Source organism: Coregonus clupeaformis, chromosome 35, assembly GCF_020615455.1.
Source record: "Coregonus clupeaformis isolate EN_2021a chromosome 35, ASM2061545v1, whole genome shotgun sequence".
NCBI lineage: Eukaryota > Metazoa > Chordata > Actinopteri > Salmoniformes > Salmonidae > Coregonus > Coregonus clupeaformis.
Genome location: NC_059226.1, coordinates 31669957 through 31688633, shown reverse-complemented (window position 1 = coordinate 31688633; position 18677 = coordinate 31669957). Strand labels below are relative to the sequence as shown.

The 18677-nt window shown below is 47.9% G+C and overlaps 1 protein-coding gene across 1 annotated transcript in view; it reads right to left on the bottom strand.

Moving 5' to 3' along the window:
* LOC121551829 (centrosomal protein of 112 kDa-like) overlaps positions 1-18677 on the bottom strand; it is a 194055-nt gene that overhangs the window by 57311 nt on the left and 118067 nt on the right. The window contains exon 21 of the mRNA XM_045210708.1: positions 7561-7791. Within this exon, the coding sequence (XP_045066643.1) occupies positions 7561-7791 (231 nt within the window). The remainder of the gene's footprint in view (positions 1-7560; positions 7792-18677) is intronic.

The window sequence follows — 18677 nt, the reverse complement described above, 5'->3', positions numbered from 1 at the left end:
TGAAGAGGGTGTATAAACCTAGTTCAACTCCGCTCAGAATTTCAGTTGGACATCAGACCCTCTGACATCTGCAGGTCATCATAATATCATCCTGCCGTCTCAGATGGAAAATAGGAGGGAAGAAGAAAGGACTAATGAGTTACGGCTGGTAAACAACTCTTACGTGTCTGGTGTGATTGGTTTTATGTGAGGGGAAGAGAAACAGACAGGAAAAGAGGCGTTCCTTCATACTTCATATACTATACAGTCATGCACTGTCTCACCAACTGTCATTCTCTCCCATACTAACTCTTCTATATGGATCCAAAATGGAGCTGGGTGCCCCGGCGGTCCCTGCATTCCGGGCCTAATGCGGTGCAGCTGGGCTGGGGCCTAATGAAAGAGAGGCTCTTTGATGGGCCCTGCTCAGGATTAGGCTCTGATCAACACCACCTTCCCCGGGCTTCCTGCTCAACCTGCACGGGATTATGGGTGATTTCCCAGCCCTGGGCTGTATTACGTGCAATGGAGGGGCTATTGGACATAATGAGCAGGGGCTGGGAGGGGCTATTAGACATAATGAACAGGGGCTGGGAGGGGCTATTAGACATAATGAACAGGGGCTGGGAGGGGCTATTAGACATAATGAACAGGGGCTGGGAGGGGCTATTAGACATAATGAACAGGGGCTGGGAGGGGCTATTCGACATAATGAACAGGGGCTGGGAGGGGCTATTAGACATAATGAACAGGGGCTGGGAGGGGCTATTAGACATAATGAACAGGGGCTGGGAGGGGCTATTAGACATAATGAACAGGGGCTGGGAGGGGCTATTAGACATCCAGTCCATTATTACTACCTCTTCTTTTACTTGTAGTCCACTAACCCCCTCCTCTCCATATACAGTGGGGAAAAAAAGTATTTAGTCAGCCACCAATTGTGCAAGTTCTCCCACTTAAAAAGATGAGAGAGGCCTGTAATTTTCATCATAGGTACACGTCAAATATGAGAGACAAATTGTGGAAAAAAATTCCAGAAAATCACATTGTAGGATTTTTAAGGAATTTATTTGCAAATTATGGTGGAAAATAAGTATTTGGTCACCTACAAACAAGCAAGATTTCTGGCTCTCACAGACCTGTAACTTCTTCTTTAAGAGGCTCCTATGTCCTCCACTCGTTAACTGTATTAATGGCACCTGTTTGAACTTGTTATCAGTATAAAAGACACCTGTCCACAACCTCAAACAGTCACACTCCAAACTCCACTATGGCCAAGACCAAAGAGCTGTCAAAGGACACCAGAAACAAAATTGTAGACCTGCACCAGGCTGGGAAGACTGAATCTGCAATAGGTAAGCAGCTTGGTTTGAAGAAATCAACTGTGGGAGCAATTATTAGGAAATGGAAGGCATACAAGACCACTGATAATCTCCCTCGATCTGGGGCTCCACGCAAGATCTCACCCCGTGGGGTCAAAATGATCACAAGACCGGTGAGCAAAATCCCAGAACCACACGGGGGTACCTAGTGAATGACCTGCAGAGAGCTGGGACCAAAGTAACAAAGCCTACCATCAGTAACACACTACGCCGCCAGGGACATAAATCCTGCAGTGCCCTGCTTAAGCCAGTACATGTCCAGGCCCGTGCTAGAGTGCATTTGGATGATCCAGAAGAGGATTGGGAGAATGTCATATGGTCAGATGAAACCAAAATAGAACTTTTTGGTCAAAACTCAACTCGTCGTGTTTCGAGGACAAAGAATGCTGAGTTGCATCCAAAGAACACCATACCTACTGTGAAGCATGGGGGTGGAAACATCATGCTTTGGGGCTGTTTTTTCTGCAAAGGGACCAGGACGACTGATCCGTGTAAAGGAAAGAATGAATGGGGCCATGTATCATGAGATTTTGAGTGGAAACCTCCTTCCATCAGCAAGGGCATTGAAGATGAAACGTGGCTGGGTCTTTCAGTATGACAATGATCCCAAACACACCGCCCGGGCAACGAAGGAGTGGCTTCGTAAGAAGCATTTCAAGGTCCTGGAATGGCCTAGCCAGTCTCCAGATCTCAACCCCATAGAAAATCTTTGGAGGGAGTTGAAAGTCCGTGTTGCCCAGCGACAGCCCCAAAACATCACGCTCTAGAGGAGATCTGCATGGAGAAAGGGCCAAAATACCGTGTGTGAAAACCTTGTGAAGACTTACAGAAAACGTTTGACCTGTGTCATTGCCAACAAAGGGTATATAACAAAGTATTGAGAAACTTTTGTTATTGACCAAATACTTATTTTCCACCATAATTTGCAAATAAATTCATAAAAAATCCTACAATGTGATTTTCTGGATTTTTTTTCCTCATTTTGTCTGTCATAGTTGACGTGTACCTATGATGAAAATTACAGGCCTCTCTCATCTTTTTAAGTGGGAGAACTTTCACAATTGGTGGCTGACTAAATACTTTTTTTCCCCACTGTACCCCTGAAGCTACAAAGTTAATTCTTGACTAGAATACAAATGGAAGGCTAACCTGTTGGGGTGGCTGGTTAAATGTGTAGCATTATTAAACCCTGCCTGTCAGACATGTTCTGATGTCAGATGTCAGATGATGTCAGTTACTCAGTTAGATGATGTCAGTCGGTCAGTCAGTCAGTCAGTCAGTCAGTCAGATGATGTCAGTCGGTCAGTCAGTCAGTCAGTCAGTCAGTCAGTCAGTCAGTCAGTCAGTCAGTCAGTCAGATGATGTCAGTTACTCAGTTAGATGATGTCAGTCGGTCAGTCAGTCAGTCAGTCAGTCAGTCAGTCAGTCAGTCAGATGATGTCAGTCGGTCAGTCAGTCAGTCAGTCAGTCAGTCAGTCAGTCAGTCAGTCAGATGATGTCAGTTACTCAGTTAGATGATGTCAGTCAGTCAGTCAGATGATGTAAGTTACTCAGTCAGTTACATGATGTCAGTCTGTCACTGAGGGGTGAGATATGGAGTGACAAACTCAGACATCGGCTACACACTGTAGCCAAACCACAATCTGTAGCACTGCCAAACCCAGGCCCTCCGCTCCACTCTCACACACACACACACACTTTGACTCCCCCTGCAAAAACCTAGTTCATACTGTAACCACTCATGAAAAACGATTGCTTGATAAAGAGAGAGTCAGACAGAGTCAGAGAGAGTAAAACTAGAGCAGTGTCAATGTGACTGATAGTGGAATAATCATTAATCTGTTACAGCTTGTAAAAGGAAGATTCATCTGTTACACCTTTTAACACTAGAACCGCTAAAGCAGTCATTTTGACTGCTTGTGATTTTTTTTTACTCATGCCCCCGTCCTTAACTTTTCCTAAATAAGTCTATATACCACACTGACACTGTTAGAATCTTAATATCACAAACATAATTGGAGTTATAACCAGTTTTAGGAGGGCATTTTATTTCTCCCAACAGTAGGGCCTGCTCCACTCCTTCTCCCAACAGTAAGGCCTGCCCGCTCCTTTACCCAACAGTAGGGCCTGCTCCGCTCCTTCTCCCAATAGTAGGGCCTGCTCCACTCCTTTACCCAACAGTAGGGCCTGCTCCCCCGCTCCTTCTCCCAACAGTAGGGCCTGCTCTACTCCTTCTCCCAACAGTAGGGCCTGCCCCGCTCCTTTACCCAACAGTAGGGCCTGCTCTACTCCTTCTCCAAAACAGTAGGGCCTGCCCCGCTCCTTTACCCAACAGTAGGGCCTGCTCCGCTCCTTCTCCCAACAGTAGGGCCTGCCCCGCTCCTTTACCCAACAGTAGGGCCTGCTCCACTCCTTCTCCCAACAGTAGGGCCTGCCCCGCTCCTTTACCCAACAGTAGGGCCTGCTCTACTCCTTCTCCCAACAGTAGGGCCTGCTTCGCTCCTTCTCCCAACAGTAGGGCCTGCCCCGCTCCTTTACCCAACAGTAGGGCCTGCTCTACTCCTTCTCCCAACATTAGGGCCTGCTTCGCTCCTTCTCCCAACAGTAGGGCCTGCCCCGCTCCTTCTCCCAACAGTAGGGCCTGCTCTACTCCTTCTCCCAACAGTAGGGCCTGCTTCGCTCCTTCTCCCAACAGTAGGGCCTGCCCCGCTCCTTTACCCAACAGTAGGGCCTGCTCTACTCCTTCTCCCAACAGTAGGGCCAGCCCCGCTCCTTCTCCCAACAGTAGGGCCTGCCCTGCTCCTTTACCCAACAGTAGGGCCTGCCCCGCTCCTTTACCCAACAGTAGGGCATGCTCTACTCCTTCTCCCAACAGTAGGGCCTGCTCTACTCCTTCTCCCAACAGTAGGGCCTGCTTCGCTCCTTCTCCCAACAGTAGGGCCTGCTTCGCTCCTTCTCCCAACAGTAGGGCCTGCTCTACTCCTTCTCCCAACAGTAGGGCCTGCTCTACTCCTTCTCCCAACAGTAGGGCCTGCTCCACTCCTTCTCCCAACAGTAGGGCCTGCCCCGCTCCTTTACCCAACAGTAGGGCCTGCTCTACTCCTTCTCCCAACAGTAGGGCCTGCCCCGCTCCTTTACCCAACAGTAGGGCCTGCTCTACTCCTTCTCCCAACAGTAGGGCCTGCTCTACTCCTTCTCCCAACAGTAGGGCCTGCTTCGCTCCTTCTCCCAACAGTAGGGCCTGCCCCGCTCCTTTACCCAACAGTAGGGCCTGCTCTACTCCTTCTCCCAACAGTAGGGCCTGCTCTACTCCTTCTCCCAACAGTAGGGCCTGCTTCGCTCCTTCTCCCAACAGTAGGGCCTGCCCCACTCCTTTACCCAACAGTAGGGCCTGCTCTACTCCTTCTCCCAACAGTAGGGCCAGCCCCGCTCCTTTACCCAACAGTAGGGCCTGCTCTACTCCTTCTCCCAACAGTAGGGCCTGCCCCGCTCCTTTACCCAACAGTAGGGTCTGCTCTAGTCCATCTCCCAACAGTAGGGCCTGCTCCACTCCTTCTCCCAACAGTAGGGACTGCCCCGCTCCTTTACCCAACAGTAGGGCCTGCTCTACTCCTTCTCCCAACAGTAGGGCCTGCTCCACTCCTTTACCCAACAGTAGGGCCTGCTCCGCTCCTTCTCCCAACAGTTGGGCCTGCCCCGCTCCTTTACCCAACAGTAGGGCCTGCTCCACTCCTTCTCCCAACAGTAGGGCCTGCCCCGCTCCTTTACCCAACAGTAGGGCCTGCTCTACTCCTTCTCCCAACAGTAGGGCCTGCTCTACTCCTTTACCCAACAGTAGGGTCTGCTCTACTCCTTCTCCCAACAGTAGGGCCTGCTCCACTCCTTCTCCCAACAGTAGGGACTGCCCCGCTCCTTTACCCAACAGTAGGGCCTGCTCTACTCCTTCTCCCAACAGTAGGGCCTGCTCCACTCCTTTACCCAACAGTAGGGCCTGCTCCGCTCCTTCTCCCAACAGTTGGGCCTGCCCCGCTCCTTTACCCAACAGTAGGGCCTGCTCCACTCCTTCTCCCAACAGTAGGGCCTGCCCCGCTCCTTTACCCAACAGTAGGGCCTGCTCTACTCCTTCTCCCAACAGTAGGGCCTCCTCTACTCCTTCTCCCAACAGTAGGGCCTGCTTCGCTCCTTTACCCAACAGTAGGGAGAATAACAAGACAACGGAACACAATCAAGAGAAAACCGGATACTATTAAAGTTACGAAAATGGTGTCCTTGGACCGCGCGTCTTTTGACCGTGCTTCTTGGTGATTGGGGTATATATATTTTTGGGAGTCGTTATAAAAATAAGCTGTTACCATGTTCCAACGCATATGCTTTCTGTTTCATAGTGGTAACAAAGGCATCCACTATGGTTGAACACTTGAATTTTGGCGTTTTTATTATATATATATATATATATATTTCTTTTTTTACATATAGCAGCCTACAGTAACATAAACTAACGAAAATGCTATTGTGTTATTTGAAATAAAATACAAATCGTATTCTAATGTTACCCAAGGCCTTCATAAACACAACCAAATGATTAGTTTTGCTATTAGCTTGAAGGGGGGGTCCATTAACGCCCAGCGGTTCTAGTGTTAAAAGCTTCCCATCTGATAAGCAGTCCGTTATGTCCTACATACCAATAACAGGAAAAATCTGGTATACTGGTCATGACTGATTCTCCATATGTATACTACCCTACCTCTGTACCCTGTTCTTCTCTACTGGGAGAGCCATGTAGGGGTGGAAGATGATGAAAAGAGGACAGAGGGTGGAAATGGAGGATAAGAGGGAGGGCGGACGTCCCTCTACCACCCCTACCACCCACTCTCTCTCCTTCTCTTGTGGCGGTGCTATTTCCCTAGCCCACCCATCCCTCACCCCCCATCCCATCACCCACCTTATCCTGTGCCATCTCTCTCTTCCCTTCTCCCCTGGCAGTGCCATGTCCCAACTCCAAACGAGCTTCAACACCATACAACACTCCTTCCGTAGCCTCCAACTGCTCTTAAACACTAGTAAAACTAAATGCATGCTCTTCAACCGAACGCTGCTTGCACCCGCCCACCCGACTAGAATCACTACTCTTGGCGGGTCTGACCTAGAGTATGTGGACAACTACAAATACCTAGGTGTCTGGTTAGACTGTAAACTCTCCTTCCAGACTCACATTAAGCATCTCCAATCAAAAGTTAGATCTAGAATTGGCTTCCTATTTCGCAACAAAGCCTCCTTCACTCATGCTGCCAAACATGCCCTCGTAAAACTGACTATCCTACCGATCCTTGACTTCGGCGATGTCATTTACAAAATAGCCTCCAACACTCTACTCAGCAAATTGGATGTAGTCTATCACAGTGCCATCCGTTTTGTCACCAAAGCCCCATATACTACCCACCATTGTGACCTGTACGCTCTTGTTGGCTGGCCCTCACTACATATTCGTCGCCAAACCCACTGGCTCCAGGTCATCTATAAATCACTGCTAGGCAAATCCCCGTCTTATCTTAGCTCACTCGTCACCATAGCAACACCCACCCGTAGTCTGCGCTCCAGCAGGTATATCTCACTGGTCATCCCCAAAGCCAACACCTCCTTTGGCCGCCATTCCTTCCAGTTCTCTGCTGCCAATGACTGGAACGAACTGCAAAAATCTCTGAAGCTGGAGACTCTTATCTCCCTCACTAACTTTAAGCGTCAGTTTTCAGAGCAGCTTACCGATCACTGCACCTGTACACAGCCATTCTGAAATTAGCCCACCCAACTACCTCATCCCCATATTATTATTTATTTTGCTAATTTGCACCCCAGTATCTCTATTTGCACATCATCTCTTGCACATCTATCATTCCAGTGTTAATACTAAATTGTAATTATTTTGCACTATGGCCTATTTATTGCCTTACCTCCTTAACTTACTACATTCGCACACACTGTATATATATTTTCTGTTGTATTTTTGACTTTATGTTTTGTTTACCCCATATGTAACTCTGTGTTGTTGTTTTTAATCGCACTGCTTTGCTTTATCTTGGCCAGGTTGCAGTTGTAAATGAGAACTTGTTCTCAACTGGCTTACCTGGTTAAATAAAGGTTAAATAAAAAATAAAATAAAAACCCCGCCACACTCTCTCTCTCCCCCGACCACCTCACCCACCTTCTCCTGGGCCAGTTGTCTCTCGGCCTTGTGGCTCCTCTCCAGCTCCAGGCGGATGCGGTCCATCTCGGCTCTCAGCCTGCCCAGGGAGGCCTCCTGGTCCTGGGCAGCGCGCTGCCTCTCCTCCTCCCTGAGCACCCCCAGCTCCAGCAGCTGTTGCTTCCTCTGGCTGTGGGCCTGCTGCAGCTCGTCCCTCAGAGAGGACACCTGCTCCTCCAGGTCTGAGATGACCTGGGGTCAGGGAGATACACACAGGTACACTCATGTCAAAACAGAGGTAGCACACTAAGACACTACTGTTTGGAGACACTAGTAAGTTATGTCCTACCGTGGTATTGGCAGAACAACTTCTACAATGCAAGTGCAACACTGCACTTTTTCCTCTCCTAGCGACTGTTTGTCACAAAAAACAGATCCGTGGTACAGGGTATTCAAAAAGTAACTTTAATAATGCATGTGCAGCACACACATATACACACACTCATGTACACAAAAAACACACCGACACACACAAGTGGGTATGACAATCTCAGGGTCAGTCAATGACACCTGTCTCATCTGGCCCACTCTTTCAACATTCAAAGCTCTGATCAGAACTAAAACAGTGAGGGAGTATTCCAGGATGACTTGGAATGGAACAGAGAGGCCGGGGGAATCCCCGTTTGTGCTGGGAATAGAGAAGAGAGGAGCAACAACAAGCACAAGGAATGCCAGAGTGTCTGCCCGCTTAGCCAGCTCAGCAGGAAGGGAAAACACACACACACAAGGCCCTCTGATCTGTGAGTCACACAGGCTAGGCAGGGCCCACATCAAAGCGGGGGCATTCCACTAAGGTCAGCGGTCTGATTTAATGAGAGAAATTAGTGTAAATCAAAGGTCACTCAGTCAGGAGGAAAATGGGCACCGCTGCCATGTCTCATTTCAGGAAGTACAGAGAAGAGACTAGTCAGAGAACTAGAGCAGGAGTGTGTGTGTGTGTGTGTGTGTGTGTGTGTGTGTGTGTAAATCAACCCGGTCTCAGGGAAACGTTTAGGGGTGTAGTTTTGACAGGGACCTCCATTTGGAAGTCAATCTGTGGTTTGTGCGTGTGCAATGGGGATTGTGTGTTCTACAGAGTGTGCACGCCTGCAGATGTGTGTGTGTGCTTATGTGTGTGTACGAGTGTGTGTGCATGCTTTCATGTGTGTGTGTGTGTTCGCCCGCAGATGTGTGTGCTGGCTTATGTAGGGGCTGCAGTGCAGAGATGGACTGACCCCTCTCCTGACCCCTCTTCCTTTGAACTGATCTACAGCTTTGACTTTGCCCCAGCAGAGCTCTTTGATTCAGGCTGCTGCCAGAGAGAGCAGCATTACAGCCACATTACATTACAGGAATGCTAATGACCAAGCCAACCGTATTTAAACAGACATTAACTAACAGGCAGTTAGGCAGCTTCTGGACTGGCATGGAATTATTGCACTGTAGTATGTATGTGAATAGAGCTAGATATTATGGAGGAACGTGAGAGATTGAGAGAGGGGGGAGGCAGCGAGAGAGAGAGAGAGAGAGAGAGAGAGAGAGAGAGAGAGAGAGAGAGAGAGAGAGAGAGAGAGAGAGAGATCCACAAAGAATTCAAAAACCAACCCAATTTTGATAAACTCCCTTATCTACTGGGTGAAAAACCACAGTGTGCCATCACAGCTGCAAGATTTGTGACCTGTTGCCACAAGAAAAGGGCAACCAGTGAAGAACAAACACCATTGTAAATACAACCCATATTTATGTTTGTTTATTTTCCCATTTCTACTTTAACTATTTGCACATTGTTACAACACTGTATATATACATAATATGACATTTGAAATGTCTTTATTCTATTGAAACTTCTGAGTGTAATGTTTACTGTTAATATTTATTGTTTATTTCACTTTTGTGTACTATCTACTTCACTTGCTTTGGCAATGTTAACATATGTTTCCCATGCCAATAAAGCCCTTAAATTGAATTGAATTGAAGAGAGAGAGAGAGAGAGAGAGAGAGAGAGAGAGAGAGAGAGAGAGAGAGAGAGAGAGAGAGAGAGAGAGAGAGAGAGAGAGAGAGAGAGAGAGAGAGAGAGAGATGTATAGTGTGAGAGGGGGAAATCTGAGGACGGTATGATAATGTGTCGTTGTGTTGAATTAACTGAAGTTACGCTCAAGACTTTGTTACAATCATACAAAATGCTTTAAGCTAGAATCCTTAGTTGCTTCATCCATTTTTGGACTTAAATTATACCCATTGATTCTTGAGGAACATAACTTAGAAATGCCTCGTGCTTAGTTTAAGTGTCGTACCCCATAAGAAACCAAAACATAAGCTTGTTTCACTCCAATGTAAACAAACTGTATTGCCTCAAAACATGGTTAAAATGATACATTTGATATCATGGATGGTCAATCCTTGCATCCATAGCTCTGTCTATGAATTTGAGAGTGGGTATATTTCTCCAGCCCCATCCCTTAGGTTTTTAGCGCCACAGGGGCGTGGAGGACGCTTTGTTATTGTTTCAATTAAGGATTCTAGTTTTAAACTGTATGTAGCATCATGTGAATAGGAAAGGAAACACTTTGTTGCAAATAAATCACTTTTCTTCCTCTCTCCACAGACACCCTCTACTGTCCCTTCCCCTCTCTCTCCACAGACACCCTCTACTGTCCCTTCCCCTCTCTCTCCACAGACACCCTCTACTGTCCCTTCCCCTCCCTCTCCACAGACACCCTCTACTGTCCCTTCCACTCCCTCTCCACAGACACCCGGGCATCCTAGGACAGTGAGGTTCTCTCTCGTTATGGCTTCAGTCAGTCACATGGCAATTAGAGCAGAAAGCGTCTGAAGTCTTTTTTTTTGCCAGAAAATCTCACAGAGACATCAAAGGCTGTGTCGCCACAACACCCAGATGCCATGCCTGTGTCTCACACACACACACACACACACACACTTGCACACACACCCAGAGACAGACAACACAGAAAAATAGGAGGATACGCACGCACGAACTCACACACGAACACACACACACACACAGAGAGAGAGACATAAACAGTGCCAGGCGTGATGGTCCACATGACTTGACTTCAAGGGCAGGCAGCTATTAGACCTGGTCCCAGAACAGCCTTTAATGTAGAATTCCCTCTTCAACTCGTCTGGCTGATCCCTCTTCCCTACAACTTTAATATGTTTGGAAAATCACATATAGGCTAATAACATATAGGCTAATAACATATAGGCTAATAACATATAGGCTACTGCAACAAAAGTTGGAAATAAAAGGACTGCCAAGTATTGTTGCAGCAGGTGGATAATTGTATGCTGAACTGAAGGGTGTCAGTTTAGTCCAACAGTCCTACTCTTCATAACGGCTTTTTCATGCCATGCTGACATAAAAGGCGTGATTAAATACATGTTGACTAGTATGAATGTTAAGTCAATTGTTGTATGAGGTTATACTGAATCACCTGAGGAGGCAACAATAGATACAGTGGGGGAAAAAAGTATTTAGTCAGCCACCAATTGTGCATGTTCTCCCACTTAAAAAGATGAGAGAGGCCTGTAATTTTCATCATAGGTACACGTCAACTATGACAGACAAAATGAGAAAAAAAAATCCAGAAAATCACATTGTAGGATTTTTTATGAATTTATTTGCAAATTATGGTGGAAAATAAGTATTTGGTCACCTACAAACAAGCAAGATTGTTTGGAGGCCAAGTGTTTGGAGGCCAAAGAATGCTGAGTTGCATCCAAAGAACACCATACCTACTGTGAAGCATGGGGGTGGAAACATCATGCTTTGGGGCTGTTTTTCTGCAAAGGGACCAGGACGACTGATCCGTGTAAAGGAAAGAATGAATGGGGCCATGTATTGTGAGATTTTGAGTGAAAACCTCCTTCCATCAGCAAGGGCATTGAAGATGAAATGTGGCTGGGTCTTTCAGCATGACAATGATCCCAAACACACCGCCCGGGCAACGAAGGAGTGGCTTCGAAGAAGCATTTCAAGGTCCTGGAGTGGCCTAGCCAGTCTCCAGATCTCAACCCCATAGAAAATCTTTGGAGGGAGTTGAAAGTCCGTGTTGCCCAGCGACAGCCCCAAAACATCACTGCTCTAGAGGAGATCTGCATGGAGGAATGGGCCAAAATACCAGCAACAGTGTGTGAAAACCTTGTGAAGACTTACAGAAAACGTTTGACCTGTGTCATTGCCAACAAAGGGTATATAACAAAGTATTGAGAAACTTTTGTTATTGACCAAATACTTATTTTCCACCATAATTTGCAAATAAATTCATTAAAAATCCTACAATGTGATTTTTGGAGAAATTGTTTCTCATTTTGTCTGTCATAGTTGACGTGTACCTATGATGAAAATTACAGGCCTCTCTCATCTTTTTAAGTGGGAGAACTTGCACAATTGGTGGCTGACTAAATACTTTTTTTCCCCACTGTATGAGAGGTGAGGAAATTGAAGAAATTGAGATTAAATAGATGAAATCCCATATTCAGATATATGAATGGATAGGGGACAGAGAGAACGAAAGACAGAGAGAGAGAGAGAAAGAAAGAAAGAGCCAATCTGGAGTGGAGACCACATCTGTCTGAGCTTGGACTGAACATCAATAGGGAGAAATGGAGGGAGGGAGACAGGGAATTTAAGGGACAGCTGCAGTTGGAAACAAGCTCATTTGTGGACAAGATTTAAAAACAATAGGTACTCCTACTCCAAATTCCCACACACTCACAGAAAAGCATTTCTAATAGCAATGCTTATTAGAAATCAAAATGTGGAGCTGAATTTAATCTGTAATCGAATTACTTAGATACTACAACACACAACAAACATCAGCCATTGATCTCTCTGTGTCAGCACGAAACATGTGAAAGTGAAACATCAACCAGTCCTATGAACATGCAAAATCACAAACATAACTCTAACCAACACATTGATGTTTCAACTCAACAACAGAAAGAGCCCAATGGCTATAGGATGTCTGGGAGGAAGGGAAGACAGGGCTAGCCTGACAAACCACCTATAGGGACTGATCAATTTTTAAATTACAAGGCAGAGAGAGAGAGAGAGAGACAACCCCCCCATGTCCAGCTGTCTGTTGTACCATCTTCTCTTTCATCAGACTCCCTTCCTCAGCTCAGACTCCCCCTGTCATCAGGCCCTTCATTTCTCCCTGTCTTGTTAATCATTTACTAGGGGAAAAAGTTATTTGAAAGTTTTGACAGAGTTGTTATTTAGCCCATCACAGTGTTAAGGAGAGATCCCTCGGAGGATCTGACTCTCTCCCATGCTGTTTGAAGTCCAGATGTTTCTCAGAAAATACATTGTCAGGACGCGTAAAAAAATAATAATCTGAATTAGCCATAAAAATGAGTTTTGAGTGAAGTTGCGGTAAGAAAACAAAATAATGGCTTTGGACGAGCCAATAGAATGATCAAATGTTTCTGTTGTTCAGGACAACAAGGCTTAAATTCATTTGTAATGTTGGTGTAGTTTCTGAAGTGGAATTCTTTGGACGGACCAATAAGGAAACAGAATCCTAGGTCCTCAAAGCATGAGAAACTATAGCACTAACTAAGTGAAATAGATATGACCACTAAACAACAACAGTTCATCCCTTTACATATCCAGCTGCTTGGGGAGATAACAGATCCACTGTGCAGTAGTTGACAATCATAACACTGACAAAACAATTGATTGGGTTTAAAGCTAAAAATGAGGGAAAACATGATGCTTATGGCACCAGAATATGGACTGTGTTTGGGGACTGAGAGGACAGCGTGTCTCTTGAGAGTGTGTTTGATGAGGGAGTGTTATGTGTGTGTTCTTGTGTGTGTGCGCGTCTCCCTCTCTCTGTAGCTCTCTCTTGGTCTCTCTAATGGGGCTCTCTTCCATCCTCCCGTGCCATTGATCGGCTAACAGAACAGAGCTGGCTGTAGGCTAACACACATTTACTGTGAGCTGCTGTCCTGGCTGCACGGACTGGCAACGGACGCTGCTCTTCTCAGCTCATCCTTTCATCTTCAAAGATAATGGTTGAAATAGAGGACTTTGAGCGTGGCAAAAGCCCAGTTCACGGTTTTGGATGGTAAAAGCATCACAATGATGGTCCCAAGGCTGAGGAGGAGGATTTGGGCTAATTCCCTCTGTGTGTTGGACGCCAACTCCAAACTCCCAACCCAGCATTACACCAATCTCAAAATAACTATTTCCTCATTAGTTGATGATACAGCAAACACCACTGCAGCCGCAAAAAGGCACAAGAGAAGGGCCCTTAACTGGAAACGAAACAGCTAATTAAACAGCACTGTCACTGAACAAAGCTAATTTAAACAACACTGTCACTGCAAAAAGCTAATTTAAAACAGCACTGTCACTGCACAAAGCTAATTTAAAACAGCACTGTCTGTCACAATCGTTATACGATGAGGACCAAGGCGCAGCGTGAGAAGCGTACATTATTTTATTGAATGTACAACACGAACAAAAAACAATAAACGATACGTGAAGTCCTAGGTTAAACACAAACCTTACGGATCAAGATCCCACAATACAAAAGTGCCAACAGGCTGCCTAAGTATGGTTCCCAATCAGAGACAACGAGAATCAGCTGCCTCTGATTGGGAACCACCATGGCCAACATAGAAATACAACGATCTAGAACAGAAACCTAGAAAACTACAACATAGAAACTAACACCCTGGCTCAACATAAAATAATCCCCAGAGCCAGGGCGTGACAGTACCCCCCAAAGGCGCGGACTGCGACCGCGCCAACTAAACCCAACAGGGGAGGGGCCGGGTGGGCATTCCGCCTCGGAGGCGGATCCGGCTCCGGGCGTGACCACCACTCTCTCTCTCGCCCTCGTGGTCTGGCCCTGCTGGCCGGAGCTGGACTGAACACCGGTGGAGCGGATTGCTTTGGCTCCGGCGTGGAGCAGCTGACCGGTGCCGGACCAGGCACAGGTGGAACAGGCACGGACCGTGCCGGACTGACGACGCGCACCACTGGCTTGGTGCGGGGAGCGGGAACGGGCCGGACCGGGCTGGCGACGCGCACCACTGGCTTGGTGCAGGGAGCAGGAACGGGCCGGACCGGGCTGGCGACGCGCACCACTTGCTTGGTGCGGGGAGCAGGAACGGGCCGGACCGGGCTGACGACGCGCACCACAGGCTTGGTGCGAGGGACAGGAACAGGCCGGACCGGGCTGGCGACGCGCACCACAGGCTTGGTGCGAGGGACAGGAACAGGCCGGACCGGGCTGGCGACGCGCACCACAGGCTTGGTGCGGGGAGCAGGAACAGGCCGGGCTGGACTAGGAACACGCACCATGGGCTTGGTGCCGGGAGCCGGAACGGGCCGGGCTGGACTGGGAACACACACCATAGGCTTGGTGCGGGGAGCCGGAACGGGCCGGGCCGGACTGTGGAGGCGGACTGGAGGTCTGGAGCGGAGAGCTGACACAACCCGTCCTGGCTGAATGCCTACCTCCACACAATATGTGTGAGGCATCAGCACAGGACGTACAGGGCTGTGCACTCGTACTGGCGCTACAGCACGTGGCACTGGCGCAGGATATACGGGACCGAGGAGGGGTACTGGAGGCCACGAGCGTTGAACCGGCACACTCCGTCCTGGCTGCATGCCCACCTTAGCACGACACGTGCGTGGTGCTAGCACAGGACGTACAGGACTGTGCCGGAACACTCGCGGCACAGTACGTGGCTCCGCATAACACGGAGCCTGCCCTTTTAGCCCCCCAAATGTTTTTTCTTGGGACTGTCTCTCGGCCTTCCTCCTCGGCCGGTACCCACTGCGTTGCCGCTGCTCCTCTCTGTAGCGCGCCTCCACAGTCTCCTCCCAAGGACGACGATCCATTCCGGCCTGGATCTCTTCCCAAGTCCAGGATCCCTTCCCGTCCAGGATCTCCTCCCAAGTCCAGGCTGTCTGTTCCTGGACACGCTGCTTGGTCCTCCTTTGGTGGGATCTTCTGTCACGATCATTATACGATGAGGACCAAGGCGCAGCGTGAGAAGCGTACATTAATTTATTGAATGTACAACACGAACAAAAAACAATAAACGATACGTGAAGTCCTAGGTTAAACACAAACCTTACGGATCAAGATCCCACAATACAAAAGTGCCAACAGGCTGCCTAAGTATGGTTCCCAATCAGAGACAACGAGAATCAGCTGCCTCTGATTGGGAACCACCCTGGCCAACATAGAAATACAACGATCTAGAACAGAAACCTAGAAAACTACAACATAGAAACTAACACCCTGGCTCAACATAAAAGAGTCCCCAGAGCCAGGGCGTGACACTGTCACTGCACAAAGCTAATTTAAACAGCACTGTCACTGCACAAAGCTAATTTAAACAACAATGTCACTGCACAAAGCTCATTTAAACAGCACTGTCGCTGCACAAAGCTAATTTAAACCACAATGTCACTGCACACATCTAATTTAAACAGCAATGTCACTGCACAAAACTCATTTAAACATTGTCACTGCACAAAGCTCATTTAAACAGCACTGTCAATGCGTAAAGCTAATTTAAACAACACTGCATCAACGAACAAAGTGACAGTGATGGAGACAGCTTCTCTTCTCTCAACGTTCCCTCAGAACAATGGGACCCTCTATCCACAGATGGGTGTCTAGGCCTCTGCATCCAGACTCCAGGGGCCTCATTTATCAATATTGCGTAGAAACTATTCTAAAATACTACTTACGTAACAGAATTTAAAATGTTTGTACGCATAGAAAAAGTGTGATTTATCAAACAATCCTACGAGCGTCATACGCACACCGGTAGGAGATATACACCATATACCAACTGTTCACACAACCATTTTATTTGGCTCGGTCAGTTGTGGCTTGACCAGTAAAGATAAAAACATAGCTACAAAGAGAGGACAATCAGGACAATTCAAGTTGCTGTAGCAATGGCAAATATACTTCAACGCTCACCAATAAGCCATCCATCCTCAACAACTTCATCCTGTAGGCATGTAGGCCAACATTGCTGTTCTACAGAATGAACAAGTTGTGCGTTCCACCTGGCCACCACATTCAGCAGCCTCTTTTGCGCATCACATAACCTATCACCTCCACATTAAGTGAGTGGACGCCTTTTCTGTCCACATAGTTGAATTTGTCTTGGGATGGTGCTTTTATGGCGATGTGGGTGCCGTCTATTGCTCCGTTCGTATTTGGGAAACCATTGATGGCAAAGAAACCCCTCCTGACTTCAACCGGTTGTGCGATGGTGTATGGAAATTCATTTTGCTGATGATTGCATCCAAAACATTGGCTCATCAAGGTCTGTGAGATAACGATCGGCAAACTCACTCTGAAAAGTGCCCGTTGCCAAAAACACGAGGACAGATAGCACTTGGATGTGCACCGGAATGGCATGTACACTGATGTGGTCAAATTATATGATATAGTCTGTCAAGCTAAGTTGCATGAATTCACAAAGGAAATACAATGAAATCTCTGTCATGAACCCTGCATCCTGAGTCGGTTCCTGCCTGTGTTGCCATTTTTCTGCTCGGAATCTCCAGTTTCCTGAGGGCTCGTGAACGCTCCCGGCCTGGTTGCCAGGCAACGTTGCTAGGCGGGAGATCTCCCGATTAACCGCACCTGCATCTCATCAGCGGTCTGCACACCTGGTCCTGATCATCACCCTTCTTAAGCCCTAACCTGACATCCATTCCCTGCCGGATCGTTAGCCATGAACAGTATGTTTGTCAGTGTATCAGCCTTGGAGTTTCTAGCGTTAGTTTTGTTGTTTTGCACCTTGTTGGCTTGCCGTGTACTTACCTCCGTTTTGTTTCTATCTGCAGTCAATCTCCCGAACCTTCACCCAACCCCTGCCTGGTTGTCGGCGGCTGCCGAGCCATTCTTGGATCTACCACTGCACCTCCACCAACTCATCTCCGCCGTCCGCTCTGTCCCCTGGATTATTCTACATCGTTTTTTGAATCTGTTAAATAAATACTCACCTTCGTTTCAACTCACCTTGTCCTGGTCTGCTTCTGGGTTCTGGCTTAGTAAACCGTGACAGAACGATCCGGCCAGAAATGAACCCAGCGGACCTGGACTCTGTTCGCCATGCCATTACCCATCAGGAGAAGATGTTGGGACAACATAGCACGGCGCTACAGGAGATAGCTTTGTCAGTTCGGAACTTTTCTACCAGTCTGACGAAGATCCAGGCTCAGCTCAGTTTGCCGGTGGAGAATCCACGACCAGTTTCACCCATCTCGCCTGCCGCTTCTGGAGCTGTGCCCTTCCGTGAGCCCAAGGTTCCGACGCCTGATAAATATGAGGGGGAGTTGGGAAGATGCCGTTCTTTCCTTATGCAGTGTGGATTAGTGTTCGATCTACAGCCCCACTCTTATGCCACAGACAAGGCTAGGATAGCCTTTGTCATTGAGTTGCTGCGTGGTCGAGCTCTGGAGTGGGCTTCAGCCGTTTGGGAACAACAGGACACCTGCATGGCCTCATACCAGGAGTTCACGGCCGAGATGAGGAAGCTATTTGACCATCCCGTCCGAGGTATGGACGCAGCTAGGCGCCTGTTTTCGCTTCGCCAAGGAACTCGCAGCGTTGCCGACTTCGTGATCGAGTTCAGGACTTTGGCTGTGGAGAGTGGGTGGAATGAGGAGTCTCTGCAAGCGGCCTTTTACCAGGGGCTGTCGGAGCAGCTCAAGGATGAGTTGATCTCCTATCCGGAGCCTAGTGACCTGGACAGCTTGGTAGCCTTGTCTATTCGGGTGGATAACCGAGTTCGAGAGAGAAGGAGGGAGAAGCAATGGGGCCCGTCCACTTGTTCCCGGCGGTCGTCAAACTGCTCAGCTCGCTAAAGTTGGGAGGACTTTTAGCGAGCCAGTTTCAACCTCTCAATACCTCTGTCAGACCCCGTTTCCCGGCTACCCTCATGAACAGGAATCAGAGTCTAGCGATTAACGCTTTCGTCGATTCAGGTGCCGATGGAAGCTTTATTGATGCCGAAGTGGTGGAACAGTTGGGGCTTTCCAAGGAGCGATTACCGGAAGCCATTGAAGCTACCACTCTGAA